Here is a 19095-nt window from a genome sequence, read left to right on the forward strand (position 1 = left end):
GACTCATACCTTGTGCGGAGGAGTCACGTTAGGAGATGTATGTCAGTGTAGTGTGGATGAGAGACTCGGACCTTGTACGGAGGAGTCACGTTAGGAGATGTATGTCAGTGTAGTGTGGATGGAGACTCGGGCCTTGTGCGGAGGAGTCATGTTAGGAGATGTATGTCAGTGTAGTGTGGATGAGAGACTCTGACCTTGTGCGGAGGAGTCATGTTAGGAGATAGATGTATGTCAGTGTAGTGTGGATGAGAGACTCTGACCTTGTGCGGAGGAGTCATGTTAGGAGATAGATGTATGTCAGTGTAGTGTGGTTGAGAGACTCTGACCTTGTGCGGAGGAGTCATGTTAGGAGATGTATGTCAGTGTAGTGTGGATGAGAGACTCGGACCTTGTGCGGAGGAGTCACGTTAGGAGATGTATGTCAGTGTAGTGTGGATGAGAGACTCGGACCTTGTACGGAGGAGTCACGTTAGGAGATGTATGTCAGTGTAGTGTGGATGAGAGACTCGGACCTTGTGCGGAGGAGTCACGTTAGGAGATGTATGTCAGTGTAGTGTGGATGAGAGACTCGGACCTTGTACGGAGGAGTCACGTTAGGAGCTGTATGTCAGTGTAGTGTGGATGAGAGACTCGGACCTTGTGCGGAGGAGTCATGTTAGGAGATGTATGTCAGTGTAGTGTGGATGAGAGACTCTGACCTTGTGCGGAGGAGTCATGTTAGGAGATAGATGTATGTCAGTGTAGTGTGGATGAGAGACTCAGACCTTGTGCGGAGGAGTCATGTTAGGAGATAGATGTATGTCAGTGTAGTGTTTATGGCCTTGTGTGTAAAGAGAAGTTTTTGTAGAGAACTCGGTAATGTCGGGACTGACAGGACAGCAGAGGTTTCTGGCTGCAGCTTGCACAGTGGAGAGTACGGGTGACAGTCTGGTTATAGGAAGACCTGTAAGGATTCAATGGGGTCGATTCAATTCGGCAACTTATGAATAGCGCCGGGAATTAGCTCCCGACGCTATTCAATTCAGCTGCTAGTTACCCGCAATTGTCGGGAATTCTTCTCTCATCCTCGGGGGATGAGAGAAGAAACCCGACAAAAGTGCTGCCTCGCGGCCGGTGCGAGGCTGATTCTGTTGGGAATCAGCCTCGCGCCGGGGAGTTAAGTTGGAGAATGACCGTTCTCCCGACAATTCAACGTGTTTAGTCGGCGAGAACGGGCCATCGCCGACTTAACTGGAGCTGAATTGAATAGCGGCGGGAGCTAATTCCCGGCGCTATTCAGAAGTTGCCGAATTGAATCGACCACAATGTCAATAATCAACAAAGAAGATGATGTATTCACAAATGTCTCTGTGAGATCTGATACTTAGATGTATGTAACATGAATCATGTATTGGATGCGGCCTTATGATTATTATCCCTTATTTATACAGCGCCGCAGGGGATCCGCAGCGCCCAGTTACAGTGATGTGTTATTAGGCTGGAGACTGTCAGATATTACATTCTGTTCCAGCCTCCGCCCTCCTGACCTCTTTATATGATGTTCTTTCACCATGACATTAATACGTCATTGCTCATACTACTGTATATTGCATGTAGGGTCATTCCACACCAAACCAGCACAGGTTTCCAACTGTGATGATAAATACTGCCGTGAGTGTAAAGAGAACCCCCAAATCTTAAGGCCCATACACACGGTGAGATTGTCACTATGCAACAGGGGCTAGATCGGGACATAGTCGGTATCGCAAGCACATAATGACACTGCTTACGATACTGACTATGTGCGATTTTGACTATCTCTTCTATAGAGAGACTGTGCAGGCAAGTAAATTTTGACTATCTATTCTTGCGATGCCGGTCGCGCAGGACCGCGCATCGGCATCGAATCGGGATTGCAAGGTGACCTTGCGATTTGCACTAACTTTTCTTACGATTTTGACTACATAGTCAAAATCGTCCGAAAAAATCTCACCATGTCTACACACCATTAGGCTGATATGCGCGCTGCTTGTGCTGTTGTATGCCTTTTAAAGCTAGATTTAAAAAAAAAAGTTTGCTATTAACGTTCTTTTAAATTGCGCTTGCAACTCACCTGATTGAGCTAGAGTGTTGGGCATGGTCTCATTTTAAACCTATTTTTGGGCTATCATGTGATATATAAAACAGCAGTATGTTTCCATAAGAATTCCAAAGTAATTTTTTCCCCCAAAATTTTAATTTCCGCAAAAAAAAAAAAATTTTTTTAAACTTAAAAAAAAATTGTTCATACTGTTAATAATTTCCCAAAGTTTTATTTTGGGATCACTTGCTATAAGAGCTGTCATTTTTGAGTAATTCGTGAAAATGATATTTAAAAATCAACAACACACTATTTCCAGCTCCCTACATTAGGGGAATGCACGCCCCTCTTCCGGTGTGTTTAGGGAGGAGATTCTACAGACAGCGCCTGCTCCCACTTCTGCGCAGGCGCACAAACTTGAGTGGAAAGGTACTCCATGTGGAAAGACACTTCAGCTCTGTTGAATAGGGCGGCATTTTACATTTCCCTGGACCACCAACAGTGGCGATCTGGAAAAGTGCAGTTTGTGCGCCCAAACGGGTCACTTTTCACACACTTCAACTTGCCATCCCTGGAGGGTGCGAGCTGAAATGTAAACGCTGGTACAAAGCTACAATTGAATAGCTCCATTGGGTGCCATCTAGTGGCTGCTGGCCAGAAACACATTTAAATTTCACCCATTGTTTTGCTGATTTGCATAAACAATCTTCATGAATCACTCAAAAATTAAAGCTCTTATAGCGTGTAATCCCATCCTGATCCCAAAATAAAACTTCTGGGTTTATTAACAACAGTATAAAAAAAAAATATGTGATTTTTTTTTTTTTTTTAATGTAAAAAAAAATTTTTAATTATCTTTTTGAGAAAATGTAAATTATTTTTATGGTTTTATGGAAACATACTTCTGTGCTATATATCATCATATTAAAGCCCAAAACGATAGGTTTACAATGAGACCTTGCCCGGCTCTCTAGCTCAGTCAGGTGAGCTGCAGGTGCAATTCAGAAGAACGTTATTAGCAAACTTCTCATGAAAAACTTGCTGCTGTAAAGGCCTAGAACCAGCGTGCATATCGGCCTTGATTTGGGGGTATTCTGTACACCCATGGCAGCGCTTACTGTACCACATTTCATTACAATCTGAAACCTGTGTGGAATAAGCCTGTAGCCTTGGACCGCTGCTGTCTGATTTCCAGGTCAGATGAGACCTCTAGGACATTGTATAGCGCTGTAAGGTTTATTGCGTCTCCAGATGCTGCCATCTTTTTGTTTGGACTGGTTATCAGTGGGCGCTGTCTTAATGCTCTCTGTGGGGAATTCAGTTGTTTTACCGGGCGCCTTAACTAATGGCCACACAATTCAATTGTTGCTCTGGTCGGGTGCCCCCTAGCTGCTGGAGACATTAGAAATGTGTGAAAGTCTGGTTTTTGGGCACCCTAACCAGGACTTAAGACGGGTTTAGTCGCTATACACGGCTAAACCCGGTATTGGGCGCATGTAAAGCGCTCGGTAAACAAATTTAATTCCCTCCTTATGTTATTCTAGGGTTATATAATAGTGTTATGCCTATGTATGTGTACTGACTGATATACTCTGACCATCCAGCATAAGTCATACTACATTAGTAAAGGTGGAGGTCTGATGCTGGGGAGCCCTCTCCTCCTCTGACCGCGTAATTGGGACATTTGGTTGGCGGGTGGCTGAGTGACCCACTTTCTGTTTTTTGTTCCCAGATATCTGAAGACTACGTCATGGCTGCTGAAACACTAAACTTTGGGCCAGAATGGTGAGCCTCCCTGCAGTCACTGTGTAGCTATAGGGTATATTGTGGGGTCATCTGTATGGTATGGGGATATGGGGTGTTGGCTGGGTCCTGATGAATGGGAAGATTACATGGAGTAGAAAGATGGGTCTTGTAGGTGATGTAGAATAATGTGTATCTGTATGTGGTTCCTAGTAAAAGGGAGACATGAATTAGATGGGGGCGTACTATGAGAATGAGTGATGTCTACTAGTTGAAACAGATCCTATCAGGAGCGGTGATGTGAACTGGCTTTAGGGTGGGGGGGGGGGGTGTCAGGAGGGGTGATGTAGACTAGTTGGGGGGGTCTGTTAGGAGAGGTGATGTGGACTAGTTGGGGGGTCTGTTAGGAGGGGTGATGTAGACTAGTTGGGGGGTCTGTTAGGAGAGGTGATGTAGACTAGTTGGGGGGTCTGTTAGGAGAGGTGATGTGGACTAGTTAACATGGGTTCTACTTGGAAGGGTAATGTGAACAAGTTGGGGGTGGGGGGGTTCCTGTTGGCAGGGCTAATGAACTAGTTGGGGGTCTTGTTGGCAGGATTGATGTGGGATAGTTGAAGCAGCCCCTACCAGGTGGGATGATGTGGACTAGTTGGGGTAGGGGGGCCTGTCTGGAGTGGTAATGTGGACTAATTGGGGGGGCTGTCTGGCGGGGTGATGTGGATTAGTTGGGGGGGGGCGGTCTGGAGGTGTGATTTGGACTAGTTGGGGGGGCTGTCGTCTGGAGGGGTGATGTGGACTAGTTGGGGGGGCTGTCGGTCTGGAGGGGTGATGTGGACTAGTTGGGGGGGCTGTCGGTCTGGAGGGGTGATGTGGATTAGTTGGAGGGTGCGGTCTGGATGGGTGATGTGGACTAGTTGGGGGGGGGGGGGTCTGTCGGTCTGGAGGGGTGATATGGACTAGTGGGGGGGGGCTGTCTGAAGAGGTGATGTGGCCTAGTTTGGGGGGGGCTGTCGGGAGGGGTGATGTGGCCTAGTTGGCGGGGGGAGGGCCTGTCTGGAAGGGTGTTATGGACTAGTGGGGGGGGCCTGTCTGGAGGGGTGCTGCGGCCTAGTTGGGGGGGGGGGCTGTCGGGAGGGGTGATGTGGCCTAGTTGGGGGGGGGGGGCCTGTCTGGAGGGGTGTTATGGACTAGTGGGGGCCCTGTTGGGAGGGGTGATGTGGCCTAGTTGGGGGCCCTGTCAGGAGGGGTGATGTGGCCTAGTTGGGGGCCCTGTCGGGAGGGGTGATGTGGCCTAGTTGGGGGCCCTGTCGGGAGGGGTGATGTGGACTAGTTGGGGGGCCTGTCGGGAGGGGTGATGTGGCCTAGTTGGGGGCCCTGTCGGGAGGGGTGATGTGGACTAGTTGGGAAGGGGGGGCACTGTCGGGAGGGGTGATGTGGCCTAGTTGGGGGGCCTGTCGGAAGGGGTGATGTGGCCTAGTTGGGGGGCCTGTCGGGAGGGGTGATGTGGACTAGTTGGGAAGGGGGGGCCCTGTCGGGAGGGGTGATGTGGACTAGTTTGGGAGGGGGGCCCTGTCGGGAGGGGTGATGTGGCCTAGTTGGCGGGGGGAGGGCCTGTCTGGAGGGGTGTTATGGACTAGTGGGGGGGGGCCTGTCTGGAGGGGTGCTGTGGCCTAGTTGGGGGGGGCTGTCGGGAGGGGTGATGTGGCCTAGTTGGGGGGGGCTGTCTGGAGGGGTGATGTGACCCAGTTGGGGGGGGGGCGGCTATCTGGAGGGGTGTTATGGACTAGTGGGGGCCCTGTTGGGAGGGGTGATGTGGCCTAGTTGGGGGCCCTGTCAGGAGGGGTGATGTGGCCTAGTTGGGGGGCCTGTCGGGAGGGGTGATGTGGCCTAGTTGGGGGCCCTGTCGGGAGGGGTGATGTGGACTAGTTGGGGGGCCTGTCGGGAGGGGTGATGTGGCCTAGTTGGGGGCCCTGTCGGGAGGGGTGATGTGGACTAGTTGGGAAGGGGGGGCACTGTCGGGAGGGGTGATGTGGCCTAGTTGGGGGGCCTGTCGGGAGGGGTGATGTGGCCTAGTTGGGGGGCCTGTCGGGAGGGGTGATGTGGACTAGTTGGGAAGGGGGGGCCCTGTCGGGAGGGGTGATGTGGACTAGTTTGGGAGGGGGGCCCTGTCGGGAGGGGTGATGTGGACTAGTTGGGGGGGGCTGTCGGGAGGGGTGATGTGGCCTAGTTGGGGGGGGGGGCGGCCTGTCGGGAGGGTTGATGTGGACTAGTTGGGGGGGGCTGTCGGGAGGGGTGATGTGGACTAGTTGGGGGGGGGGGGCTGTCGGGAGGGGTGATGTGGACTAGTTGGGAAGGGGGGGCCCTGTCGGGAGGGGTGATGTGGCCTAGTTGGGGGGAGGGGGGGCCTGTCGGGAGGGGTGATGTGGACTAGTTGGGGGGCCTGTCGGGAGGGGTGATGTGGCCTAGTTGGGGGGGCGGCCTGTCGGGAGGGGTGATGTGGACTAGTTGGGGTTCTGTGGGGGTTATCTAGCAGCAGTCACATGGTATTAGAGGTTAGGCGAGCGGACCACAGGAAGGATGTGGAGTAAATGAGGTTATGGGTGAAGGTCTCCCTAGAAGGGTGCGTTAGCTATATAGATAAGTGTACCCGATTTTTCTCACTAGGCTTCGTGCACTATCCAGTGGAGGTTCCGTTGCTTCCCCTCCTCCTTCCCCTGCTATGCCAAAGTATAAACTGGCGGAGTATCGCTACGGGCGAGAGGAGATGTTGGCACTTTATGTAAAGGAGAATAAGGTGAGAACTGACGGGACCCTGTCCTGCCTGTGGCCATGTCTATGGAAGCTTGTTACCTCTTCCCCTTAGCGTAGCTCCTGGAAATGTAGGCTAAAGCTGGGTACGCACCGGGACGATGTGTTCCCAGCCGGTATATCGGGCTGAAGGACCGACGTATTGGATCCTGGCTACACATTGAACAATGTAAGGAAGGTTGGTGCGACATATTGCTCCTATCTGCATTACACATGCCGCGGTCGCTAGTTTTATCGCTAGTTCGGATGTGCAGCACGTCAGACATGACAACGTCACTAGCGCCCGCGAGCACTCGCGTATCGGGCATACATACTGAGCGATATGTCGTTCCAAATCGCCCCAAAACGACACATCGGGCTGGTTTCGGCACATTGTGTACCCCGGCTTTAGATAGTTTCTCCAGGGACTCCTCCGGTTCAGGTGTACAACAGCGGAATGAGCTCGCCACTCTGATGGGAAATGGCCGCTGAGGTCAGTGTGAGCTGTAGGGCCAATAGGCTGTACCTAAAAAAAAAACGCTGCCGCACCGCAGAAGTGGAAGAGCCGCAACAAGACCTGTTTCAGCTTCCCGTTCCCCGGGCTCCAGTTCAGTCCTCGCCATTATTACAGAATTGTTTTGTCGATTCCAGCGCTATAATTGAAATAGAACGCAGAGGGCACTACAGCAGAGCCCCAGCTTACCTCCTTTCTCCCCGTGACTAGCATGTGGTCCTCTGCTGGATGTAATGCAGAGACTTTGGGTACTCCCGGAAGTGTCAGCCATGTGTTATAGCTGAGTGGAGCCCTGGACAGCCGGTACTGACCCCTCTCTCTTCATGCAGGTCCCAGATGAGATGCAAGACAAGGAGTTTGCTGTGATTCTGAACGAGGAGCCCTTACAGCCACTCGCTCTCCTTCCGCTTACAGAGGAGGAGCAGGTAATCAGCGTGACACACAGGGGAACCCTATGGGAACCGTATACATCACTCTCACCCTTCTCCTCTGCTCCTCTAGAGAAACTTCTCGCTGTCCGTGAACAGTGTTCCGGTCCTGAGGCTGATGGGAAAGGGAGCGACTGCACCACCTCCTGGAGGTGTAGCGAGAGGGCGAGGCACCGCACGTGGAAGAGGTGAGTGTTGTCACTGGTGAGGAAGGGTAGGGTGCATTTCCATTTGTCACGTAACGTCTAAATTCCTGGTCACGGTTTCTTGTGTCCCTGAAAAGTAACTGAGGATATCAGCGAGCAAACCACTGACCGTCACTGTCACCCTCCTGCAGGCCGCGGCCGTGGAGATGCAGCCGTTTACCAGCGACCTCTGGATGAAGCAGAGCCTGGATTTGGCCGTGGGGGGCGGGAGATTCATCGGAGCCAAAGCTGGGATGACAGGTGAGGTGCATTTGATAGAAGCAGATATAGATAGTAGTTCTCAGCTCTGCCTGTATCCCTGCAGTCATCAAACTCTCTCTCTCTTTTCAGGGGAGAGCGGCGATTTGAGAAGCCCATCAGGAGGGAAGCGGGTAAGTAATGTGCTCAGCCCCTCATAGCTGCTGCCTGTGACGACACTGCTCTCTCCAGCGCAGAACCTTCTGCTGCTCTGCGCCGGTTCCTGGGTGCTGTGCTCTGCGCTGGCCCCTGGGTGTAGCCCTGGCAATTGTGCCAGTGCTTTCATTCATCCTGTGGGGGTCACTGTACCCTGTGGATACAGAGGCTCAGCCAGGAGCTTGCCTTTCCATATAAAATCGTTATCTGTCATGTCTGATAGAGGGAGCATCTCCAGAGCAAAGTCTGGTTCATCCAAATGACCTAATGCAGAGGTTCCCAAACCCTGCCATGGCAGTCCAGGTTTTAAGGATATCCAATTCTTGAGCACAGGTGACTTAATTAGTACATCAGTCAATTTAATTTAACCATCTGATCTCAAGTATTGATGTCCATAAAACTTGGGCTGGAATGGCGGGGGTTCGGGAAACTGACTTATTGGATATGTACAAGGCGGGCTACTGATGACTGACTGCTGCTGGTGCCACCGATCTAGTGAACCAACCCTGTGCTAAATCTTTGGCCCAGTCTGTTGCTGAGATTCTACAGCTTGTCCCAGTCAGAGGAAAGGGTAACTTCCTCCCGCCTCTGCTGTTGTAGCTGCAGGGAACCACTCTACTTGCTGAGGGCTCTTACACAGTGGTCTTAGGGCCCCCGTAGCAAGCCAGAGCATTGTCACGGTTTATTGAGAGAGTATTCTAGAGTCGGCTGCTCCACGTGGGCATTGTAAGACTCTGCTGTGGTTGAGTTCTGGATTATTAGCCACACCATGTATGGTTTGAATTCCTTTTTACCTGTTAATGTACCTAAAGAGCAGAGTCCCAGGACTCAAGCATTGCCGGAAAAGCACAGGGTGAAACATCTAGAGGGCAATGTTCTGTTATTCATGGTGGGGTAGAAGGTATCTGGCTCATACAGGCAAGCGACTGGCCTGCAAGCCCTCAGAAACAAAGCACTTGGCATGACAGGCCATTTGCCCACCTGGTAGCGCCTGTGGTGTAAATACATCTTCTTATAGTCTGGGATGACTGGTTGAGGGGCATTGTAGATAGGGGATATAGTATAGGTTGCCTGAAGTCTCCACACAGATAGCTTTTCACCACTGAGACCAAGCAAGACGCCAGGCTCTTAGGGAACTCATCCAGTAATACCGTCAGGGGTGGTCATCACAATACTGGAAGAGCAGAACCAAACAAAACTCCTTTACCAATCTCTTCCTCATCCGAAAACCAGGCAGATCCTTTGGACCATACCAAATCTCAAGACCAAAGAGCACTCGTTCAGCTAGCCAGGTTCAAGGTGCAATGAGTTCTGTTCCCCGTGGATATGAAGGATGCATAGCTCCATATGCCTCCCCATATTCACAGCTCCGTCCCATCATTTCCTGTGTTCTTCATTGTGACAGCTACGCGGTTATTCATGAAGATCTTGGTGGCTGTTCTTCCGGGAACCATGGGGTGACAGGCGTTTATATGCCCCCAGTCCTCCACAATGCCAATTATATGCCCACCAGACTATACCACATGCCCCTTTATAATCCCGTCCGACCTCTTCTGCCCACAAGTCACTTACATTCTCTACTGCAATGGCTACCGCAGGAGGGCTGGGTCCTGTGGAGCAGATGATGGTGGAAGACCACCATCTGACTCCTCCTTTTCCCGAGCATCAGATTGGCAGAGAAGGACAGTGCCACTGATTGGCTCTGAGCACATCCTGCCGTCTGTGGGTCACTATAGTTCAGGGATATCCAACCCGGTTATGGAGAGTGTAGCTCATTTGGTGGCCAACTCTACAAAGCGCTTATCCACCTTATGGGTAGGGACTAACGCAACAACGGACGTCAACTATTGGGGCTGGGGGTGGTCTCTCACCAGTGTCTCTTTCAGGGTCTGTGTCACCAGCAGAGGCAAACGTTCTGATAAATGTACTGGAATTAAGGATAGTTCTGTAATGCTGCGGTCAGAGGCTGACATCTGGAGTGGGCATTCCCCACAATGTATCATTCAAGCCAGTGCCACATGGTGGCATTAATCAGGAATCTGGCAGTACCCTGCCGCCTGGAGAGTGCTCTGTAAATGCAGGTTGTGGAGAATGTCTACATGATGACATCTCTATTGGACCTGCAGGTGCTTTTTGGGAGGCACGATGTCTGTCTGTTTCATGAATGTCATTTGATTGATCTGCTCCCTCCAGTGGCAGTGCTTCCACTCACTCCCTAATATATAGAGAAAGGCGGTCCAAGTGCTCTTTAAGCGCCATTCGCCTGGCTGAGCGTCTGTAACTCCATGGTGGCCCTCTCCCCCAGTTGGATGAAGGAGGAATGGATTTAATGTATGATGGCTGATTGAAAAATAATACGACTGCCTCCCGTAGTTAGACGCGGCAACGCTTTGCTGGTAATTCTGAAGCTCATACATTGATGTGTTTGACTCTTATTTGGTCACGGTAAGTGGAAGATAGTACTTTTCGGTATGGCGGTTGAGTAAGACGTGTCTGTGAGATGACGTCAATGATGTGATTGCATTTTGTGTTAAACTTGGAAAAAGCGGAAATGAAAGTTATTAAATGTCACGACAGCATGCGGCGGTAAATAAAACAATTAGCCGCTTCGCAGTATTTCTGTGGTGGAAGCACTTCAAAGAGGGTAATACGCGAGCGACCGACGAAGCGCGCTCTGGCAGACCATCAAACGCGGTTACAGATGTCCGTATTGCTAAAGCCGCAGAGATGTTTCAAAATGGTAGAAGGTTACCTTTACGCAAACTTTCTGCTTCACTTGGCATATGTTTGGAATGGGTTCAGCGTATTCTGACAAAGGGACTGAAAATGCACCGAAATACAGCAGCATGGCTAATTGTTTCTTCACCGCATGCTGCCGGAACATTTTGTGAGTTTCATTTTTGCTTTCTCCAAGTTTAACACAAAATTCAATCACACGTCTCTGACATAACCTCACAGACACGTCTTCCTCATCCGCCATGACGGACCGTACGAAGATCTACCACTCGCTGTGATCAAACAAGACTGCAGCAGTCAGACAGATGAGCTTCATAATAACCAGCACAGCGTTTTACCTATAGCACAGAAAAACAGAGGCAGTCTCATGACCTTTCAATCATCCCTCGTAGGTATGACTGGGGGGTAATCCTGTAACGTATGCTGCTGCATTAGGATGTTACACGTAGTGCTGTCATGGCGATATAGCGCTGTCATCTAACCACCTCTCTCCCACAGTGCGCGTGGGGTTTGAGGAGGCCGTAGGTCCATCTAGGAAGGAATTTGCCCGCTCGGACAGTGACAACTGGCGCACTTTGCGTGACGGGCAGGAGGAAGATGAGGATGGCAACTGGAGGCTCTCTGTGGGCCGGCGGGACGATCGTTGGCGATCAACCAGTCCCGGTGGCAGCGTCACAGGTATGACGGCGCGCTGTGCTTTGTCCATTTTTATTTTACCCTTTCCTGTTTGTGACGTTCATCGCCCATCCTTTGTTCCGCAACTACAGAAGCTCCGCGCTCAGCTGGGTGGAGGGATCACGGAGAGCGGCGCCGGAAGTTTGACTTCGACGTGGTCCGGGAGGAGGGTGGAGGGGCACCACGTGGCGGTGGGCGCGGAGGTGACGGTGCTCAGGAAGATGAGAGGGATGGCCTACCCGAATGGTGCATGGAGGATGAAGACGATGAGATGGGAACCTTCGATTCCTCTGGGGCCTTCCTATCATTTAAGGTGGGTCTCAGTAATAAGGGAGTAAGTTACTGTGCCTTGTAGGCACTAGGCTGTGCACCGCTATGACACTTGGTGATATGGTCTGTGGGTAGCTGGGCCATTCACACTGCTCTTCTGTTCCAGAAAAGCCCCAAAGACATTATCCTGGAGGAGCAGGAGTTGGAGTTCCAGGGTGTGGAGGAGGAGGAGGAAGAGGAGAGAGCGGAGAATGGAGGGGACAGGGCTAATAGTAAGTTACTCATACCAACAAAATGCTGCTGTGTGCCTAGTGGTCATCCAGTGTTATTACATCTCATAAACATGTCGGTTCAGTAAGTAATGCACCAAGACCTCTGGACGTGTGTGATGTTTATTTCAGTTTAATTCCCCATCAGGCCAGAACAGGTAGACCACTGCTTAGAATAGAGAACATTACACACGTGAGAGGTCTTGTTACCTTGCTTATTGAACCACCCTGGTATATTAGGCTCTAATTATGCAGTATCCCCAGCAGCACAGAGTATATCAGGAAAGAGTGATGTCAGTGAGGACAGGCCTGCATGTGACGGGCAGTAACATGATGTGAGGACGGGAATGGAAGCCACAGACTGAGTTTTATATAGTGAAAGGTGCAGGGTTCCACAGCAGATGCTACATCAACGTCGCTTTTCCACATAGGAGGAACCCTTTTTCCTTTTTGGTTTTGGTATTGCTGTAAGAATTTGTCTTGTCAGGCCTTGTGACCTCATGGACTATTGCTAATTTCTTCTCCAGGGTTAATAGGTAAACCTATTCCTGTAAACTTGATAGCACATTTCATCCAGTCGGCAAGTGTCTTTTGGGCCGTGAGACTTCGGCCAAATGGCTGCACTGGTCATCAACTATGTCATCTGTCGCTACGGTCAGAAAGTTTTACAAGTTCGCTGTTCTCTTGTCCAAAAATGGTCTTGTCCTTTGTGATGTGCTCTGTATTTACCTCTGTCTCCTGTGCTGGTGTGCCATTAGAAAGACAACTTGCTCCAGGGTAGGAGATACAGTTAAAGGGGAATTCTGTGTGCAGAAAGACTTTTTAAGGTGCTCAAGGTCCTTCAACCACCTCAATACCCTGTTTCTCTATCGTCCTAAGTGGATGCTGGGGTTCCTGAAAGGACCATGGGGAATAGCGGCTCCGCAGGAGACAGGGCACAAAAAAGTAAAGCTTTTACCAGATCAGGTGGTGTGCACTGGCTCCTCCCCCTATGACCCTCCTCCAGACTCCAGTTAGATTTTGTGCCCGAACGAGAAGGGTGCAATCTAGGTGGCTCTCCTAAAGAGCTGCTTAGAGAAAGTTTAGCTTAGGTTTTTTACTTTACAGTGAGTCCTGCTGGCAACAGGATCACTGCAACGAGGGACTTAGGGGAGAAGTAGTGAACTCACCTGCGTGCAGAGTGGATTTGCTGCTTGGCTACTGGACACTAGCTCCAGAGGGACGATCACAGGTACAGCCTGGATGGTCACCGGAGCCGCGCCGCCGGCCCCCTTGCAGACGCTGAAGAGAGAAGAGGTCCAAAATCGGCGGCTGAAGACTCCTGAGTCTTCATAAAGGTAGCGCACAGCACTGCAGCTGTGCGCCATTTTCCTCTCAGCACACTTCACACAACAGTCACTGAGGGTGCAGAGCGCTGGGGGGGGCGCTCTGAGAGGCAAATAAAAACCTTATTAGAGGCAAAAAATACCTCACATATAGCCCACAGAGGCTATATGGAGATATTTAACCCCTGCCTAACTTCAAAAATAGCGGGAGACGAGGCCGCCGAAAAAGGGGCGGGGCCTATCTCCTCAGCACACAGCGCCATTTTCTCTCACAGAAAAGCTGGAGAGAAGGCTCCCAGGCTCTCCCCTGCACTGCACTACAGAAACAGGGTTAAAACAGAGAGGGGGGGCACTGATTTTGGCGATATTGTATATATATAAAAGATGCTATAAGGGAGAAACACTTATATAAGGTTGTCCCTATATAATTATAGCGTTTTTGGTGTGTGCTGGCAGACTCTCCCTCTGTCTCCCCAAAGGGCTAGTGGGTCCTGTCCTCTGTCAGAGCATTCCCGGTGTGTGTGCTGTGTGTCGGTACGTGTGTGTCGACATGTATGAGGACGATGTTGGTGAGGAGGCGGAGAAATTGCCTGTAATGGTGATGTCACTCTCTAGGGAGTCGACACCGGAATGGATGGCTTATTTAGAGAATTACGTGAGAATGTCAACACGCTGCAAGGTCGGTTGACGACATGAGACGGCCGACAATCTATTAGGACCGGTCCAGGCGTCTCAGAAACACCGTCAGGGGTTTTAAAAACGCCCATTTACCTCAGTCGGTCGACACAGACACAGACACGGACACTGAATACAGTGTCGACGGTGAATAAACAAACGTATTTCTCATTAGGGCCACACGTTAAGGGCAATGAAGGAGGTGTTACGTGTTTCTGATACTACAAGTACCACAAGAAAGGGTATTATGTGGGAGTGAAAAAACTACCTGTAGTTTTTCCTGAATCAGATAAAATAAAATGAAGTGTGTGATGATGCGTAGGGTTACCCCGATAGCAAATATTGGCGTTATACCCTTTCCCGCCAGAAATTAGGGTACGTTGGGAAACACCCCTTAGGGTGATAAGGCGCTCACACGCTTATCAAGTGGCGTTACCGTCTCCAGATACGGCCGCCCTCAAGGAGCCAGCTGATAGGAAGCTGGAAAAATATCCTAAAAAGTATATACACACATACGGTGGTTATACTGCGACCAGCGATCGCCATCAGCCTGGAGATGCAGTGCTGGGTTGGCTTGGTCGGATTCCCTGACTGAAAATATTTTATTCATGTAGAGCATTTAATAGGATGCATTCTATATATATGTATGTGAGATGCACAGAGGGATATTTGCTCTCTGGCATCAAGATAAGTGCGTTGTCCATATCTCCCAGAAGATGTCAGGGACACGACAGTGGTCAGGTGATACAGATCCCATACGGCAGATGGAAGTATTGCTGTATAAAGGGAAGGAGTTATTTGGGGGTCGGTCCATCGGACCTGGGGACCACAGCAACAGCTGGGAAATCCAACCTTTTTTACCCCAAGTTACATCTCAGCTAAAAAAGACACCGTCTTTTCAGCCTCAATCTTTCCTTTCCCATGAGGGCATGCAGGCAAAAGGCCAGTCATATCTGCCCAGACATAGAGGTAAGGGAAGTAGACTGCAGCAGGCAGCCCTTTCCCAGGAAAAGAAGCCCTCCACCGCGTCTGCCAAGTCCTCAGCATGACGCTGGGGCCGTGCAAGCGGACTCAAGGTGGGGGGGTAGTCTCAAGAGTCTCAGGGCGCAGTGGGATCACTCGCAAGTTGACCCCTAGATCGTACGAGTATTATCCCAGGGGTAAAGATTGGAGAGTCGAGACATCTTCTCCTCGCAGCTTCCTGAAGTCTGCTTTACCAACGGCTCCCTCCGACAGGGAGGCAGCATTGGAAACAATTCACAAGCTGTATATCCAGCAGGTGATAATCAAAGTACCCCTCCTACGACAAGGAAAAGGGTATTATTTTTCCACACTATATTGTGGTACTGAAGCCAGACGGCTTGGTGACACATAGTCTAAATCTAAAATGTTTTGAACACTTACATAAAAGGTTCAAATCGAGATAAAGTCACTCAGAGCAGTGATAGCGAACCGGAAAAAAGGGGACTATATGGTGTCCCTGGACATCAAGGATTACCTCCATGTCCAAAATTTGTCCTTCTCATCAAGGGTACCTCTGGTTCGTGGTACAGAACTGTCAATATCAGTTTCAGACGATGCCGTTTGAATTATCCACGGCACCCCGGGCCTTTTTACCAAGGTAATGGCCGAAAAGATGTTTCTTCAAAGAAAAAAGGCATCTAAATTATCCCTTACTTGCACGACCTAAAAAGGGCAAGTTCCAGAGAACAGTTGGAGGTCGGAAGAGCACTATCTAAAGTAGTTCTTCGACGGCACGACTGGATTCTAAATATTCCAAGAATCGCAGCTGTTTTCCGACGATACGTCTGCTGTTCCTAGGGATGATTCTGGACACGGTTCAGAAAAAGGTTTTTCTTCCCGAGGAAAAAGCCAAGGAGTTATCCGACCTGTCAGGAACCTCCTAAAACCAGGAAAGGTGTCTGTACATCAATGCACAAGAGTCCTGGGAAAAATGGTGGCTTTTTACGAAGCAATTCCATTCGGCAGATTCCATGCAAGAATTTTCCAAAGGGATCTGTTGGACAAATGGTCAGGGTCGCATCCTCAGATGCACCTGCGAATAACCCTGTCGCCAAGGACAAGGGTATATCTTCTGTGGTGGTTGCAAAAGGCTCATCTATTGGAGGGCCGCAGATTCGGCATACAGGATTTGATCCTGGTGACCACGGACGCCAGCCTGAGAGGTTGGGGAGCAGTCACACAAGGAAGAAACTTCCAGGGGGTATGGACGAACCTGGAAAAGTCTATTCACATAAACATTCTGGTACTAAGAGCAATCTAAAATGCTCTAAGCCAGGCGGAACCACTCCTGCAAGGAAAACCGGTGTTGATTCAGTCGGACAACATCACGGCGGTCGCCCATGTAAACAGACAGGGCGGCACAAGAAGCAGGAGTGCAATGGCAGAAGCTGCCAAGATTCTTCGCTGGGCGGAGAATCACGTAATAGCACTGTCAGCAGTGTTCTTCCCGGGCGTGGACAACTGGGAAGCAGACTTCCTCAGCAGACACGATATACACCCGGGAGAGGGGGGTCTTCATCCAGAAGTCTTCCACATGCTAATAAACTGTTGGGAAAGACCAATGGTAGACATGATGGCGTCTCGCCTCAACAAGAAACTGGACAAGTATTGCGCCAGGTCAAGAGATCCACAGGCAATAGCTGTGGACGCACTGGTAACACCTTGGGTGTACAAATCAGTATATGTGTTTCCTCCTCTGCCTCTCATACCAAAGGTATTGAAGATTATACGGTGAGGAGGAGTAAGAAATACTAGTGGCTCCGGATTGGCCAAGAAGGACTTGGTACCCGGAACTTCAAGAGTTGGTCACGGACGACCCGTGCCCTCTACTTCTGAGAAGGGACCTGCTACAACAGGGTCCCTGTCTCTTTCAAGACTTACCGCGGCTGCGTTTGACGGCATGGCGGTTGAACGCCAGATCCTAAAAGGGAAAGGCATTCCAGAAGAAGTCATTCCTACCTTGATTAAGGCAAGGAAGGAAGTCACCGCGAAACATTATCACCGCATTTGGCGAAAATATGTCGCGTGGTGCGAGGATCGGAGTGTTCCGACGGAGGAATTTCAACTGGGTCGTTTCCTACATTTCCTACAATCAGGATTGTCTAGGGGTCTCAAATTGAGATCTATTAAGGTTCAAATTTCGGCCCTGTCAATATTCTTCCAAAAAGAATTGGCCTCAGTTCCTGAGGTACAGACTTTTGTTAAAGGAGTACTGCATATACAGCCTCCTGTGGTGCCTCCGGTGGCACCGTGGGATCTAAATGTAGTTTTAGATTTCCTCAAATCCCATTGGTTTGAACCATTGAAAAAGGTGGATTTTAAATATCTCACATGGAAAGTGACTATGTTACTGGCCCTGGCTTCCGCCAGGAGAGTATCTGAATTGGCGGCTTTATCTTATAAAAGCCCTTATCTAATCTTCCATTCGGATAGGGCAGAACTGAGGACTCGTCCGCATTTTCTCCCTAAGGTGGTATCAGCGTTTCACCTGAACCAACCTATTGTGGTGCCTGCGGCCACTGGCGACTTGGGGGACTCCAAGTTGTTGGACGTTGTCAGAGCCTTAAAAATATACATTTCAAGGACGGCTGAAGTCAGAAAATCTGACTCGCTGTTGATACTATATGCACCCAACAAGTTGGGTGCCCCTGCTTCTAAGCAGACGATTGCTCGTTGGATTTGTAACACAATTCAACTTGCTCATTCTGTGGCAGGCCTGCCACAGCCTAAATCTGTTAAGGCCCATTCCACAAGGAAGGTGGGCTCATCTTGGGCGGCTGCCCGAGGGGTCTCGGCATTACAATTCTGCCGAGCAGCTACGTGGTCGGGGGAAAACACGTTTGTAAAATTCTACAAATTTGATACCCTGGCAAAAGAGGACTTGGAATTCTCTCATTCGGTGCTGCAGAGTCATCCGCACTCTCCCGCCCGTTTGGGAGCTTTGGTATAATCCCCATGGTCCTTTCAGGAACCCCAGCATCCACTTAGGACGATAGAGAAAATAAGAATTTACTTACCGATAATTCTATTTCTCGGAGTCCGTAGTGGATGCTGGGCGCCCATCCCAAGTGCGGATTATCTGCAATACTGTACATAGTTATTGTTAACAAATTCGGGTTATATTGTTAAGGAGCCATCTTTAAGAGGCTCTTTCTGTTATCATACTGTTAACTGGGTTTAGATCACAAGTTGTACGGTGTGATTGGTGTGGCTGGTATGAGTCTTACCCGGGATTCAAATTGCCTCCCTTATTGTGTACGCTCGTCCGGGCACAGTACCTAACTGGAGTCTGGAGGAGGGTCATAGGGGGAGGAGCCAGTGCACACCACCTGATCTGGTAAAAGCTTTACTTTTTTGTGCCCTGTCTCCTGCGGAGCCGCTATTCCCCATGGTCCTTTCAGGAACCCCAGCATCCACTACGGACTCCGAGAAATAGAATTATCGGTAAGTAAATTCTTATTTTTTCTTTTGTCCTTTTGGACCATGAGAAATTCCCTTTATGTATAGGATTTAACGATGTATGTTTTACATGTCCTTTCCCAGGTGATGATCCATCAGTCCCTTCAGAAGAGGTATCTCAGGATTCACCATCAAAATCTCCAGACCTGAATAACTCTTTATGGTCGATAGGGCTGTACGGGGACGTAGAGGTTGAGCGATGCCCTGAGATGACCACCACAGATGGTCAAGATGGGGCAATGCCTCAGTGTCCAGTAGATGAAGGTGAGAAGGGAAGTGGCACTATTGCTGATCATGTGGGGAGGAGAAAGTGTCTCGTGTCTATGAGGAGGAGTCACAGTTAGTTGTCCTCTTTCCCTCAGGTAAACCTGGAGCCTATGTGCCCTCCTCGCTCTCTCCCCGTTCTTGCCGGCCACCTCCTTCCTCTTCCCCCCCAGTTGCTGCTACTGAATTCTCTGTGGGGGATCCGGAGGAGGATGAAGGCATGAAACATCTCCAGCAGGTGAGTGCCCACTCCGCGCTGCACAGACTGT

General features: G+C 50.1%; 1 protein-coding gene across 4 annotated transcripts in view; it reads left to right on the plus strand.

Annotated features, from left to right (window-relative positions):
- GIGYF1 (GRB10 interacting GYF protein 1) overlaps positions 1 to 19095 on the plus strand; it is a 96507-nt gene that overhangs the window by 31465 nt on the left and 45947 nt on the right. For 2 of the 4 annotated variants that reach the window (XM_063950444.1, XM_063950443.1), the window contains exons 2-12: positions 3792 to 3844; positions 6467 to 6596; positions 7433 to 7528; positions 7605 to 7719; positions 7815 to 7977; positions 8068 to 8108; positions 11365 to 11544; positions 11634 to 11854; positions 11978 to 12083; positions 18647 to 18826; positions 18925 to 19064. In XM_063950444.1, coding sequence (XP_063806514.1) covers positions 3810 to 3844; positions 6467 to 6596; positions 7433 to 7528; positions 7605 to 7719; positions 7815 to 7977; positions 8068 to 8108; positions 11365 to 11544; positions 11634 to 11854; positions 11978 to 12083; positions 18647 to 18826; positions 18925 to 19064 — 1407 coding nt within the window. In that variant the 5' untranslated portion in view covers positions 3792 to 3809. The remainder of the gene's footprint in view (positions 1 to 3791; positions 3845 to 6466; positions 6597 to 7432; positions 7529 to 7604; positions 7720 to 7814; positions 7978 to 8067; positions 8109 to 11364; positions 11545 to 11633; positions 11855 to 11977; positions 12084 to 18646; positions 18827 to 18924; positions 19065 to 19095) is intronic. The other 2 variants (XM_063950446.1, XM_063950445.1) reach the window with 1 other exon arrangement.

This window comes from Pseudophryne corroboree (genome assembly GCF_028390025.1).
Source record: "Pseudophryne corroboree isolate aPseCor3 chromosome 6 unlocalized genomic scaffold, aPseCor3.hap2 SUPER_6_unloc_4, whole genome shotgun sequence".
In the NCBI taxonomy this organism is placed as follows: domain Eukaryota; kingdom Metazoa; phylum Chordata; class Amphibia; order Anura; family Myobatrachidae; genus Pseudophryne; species Pseudophryne corroboree.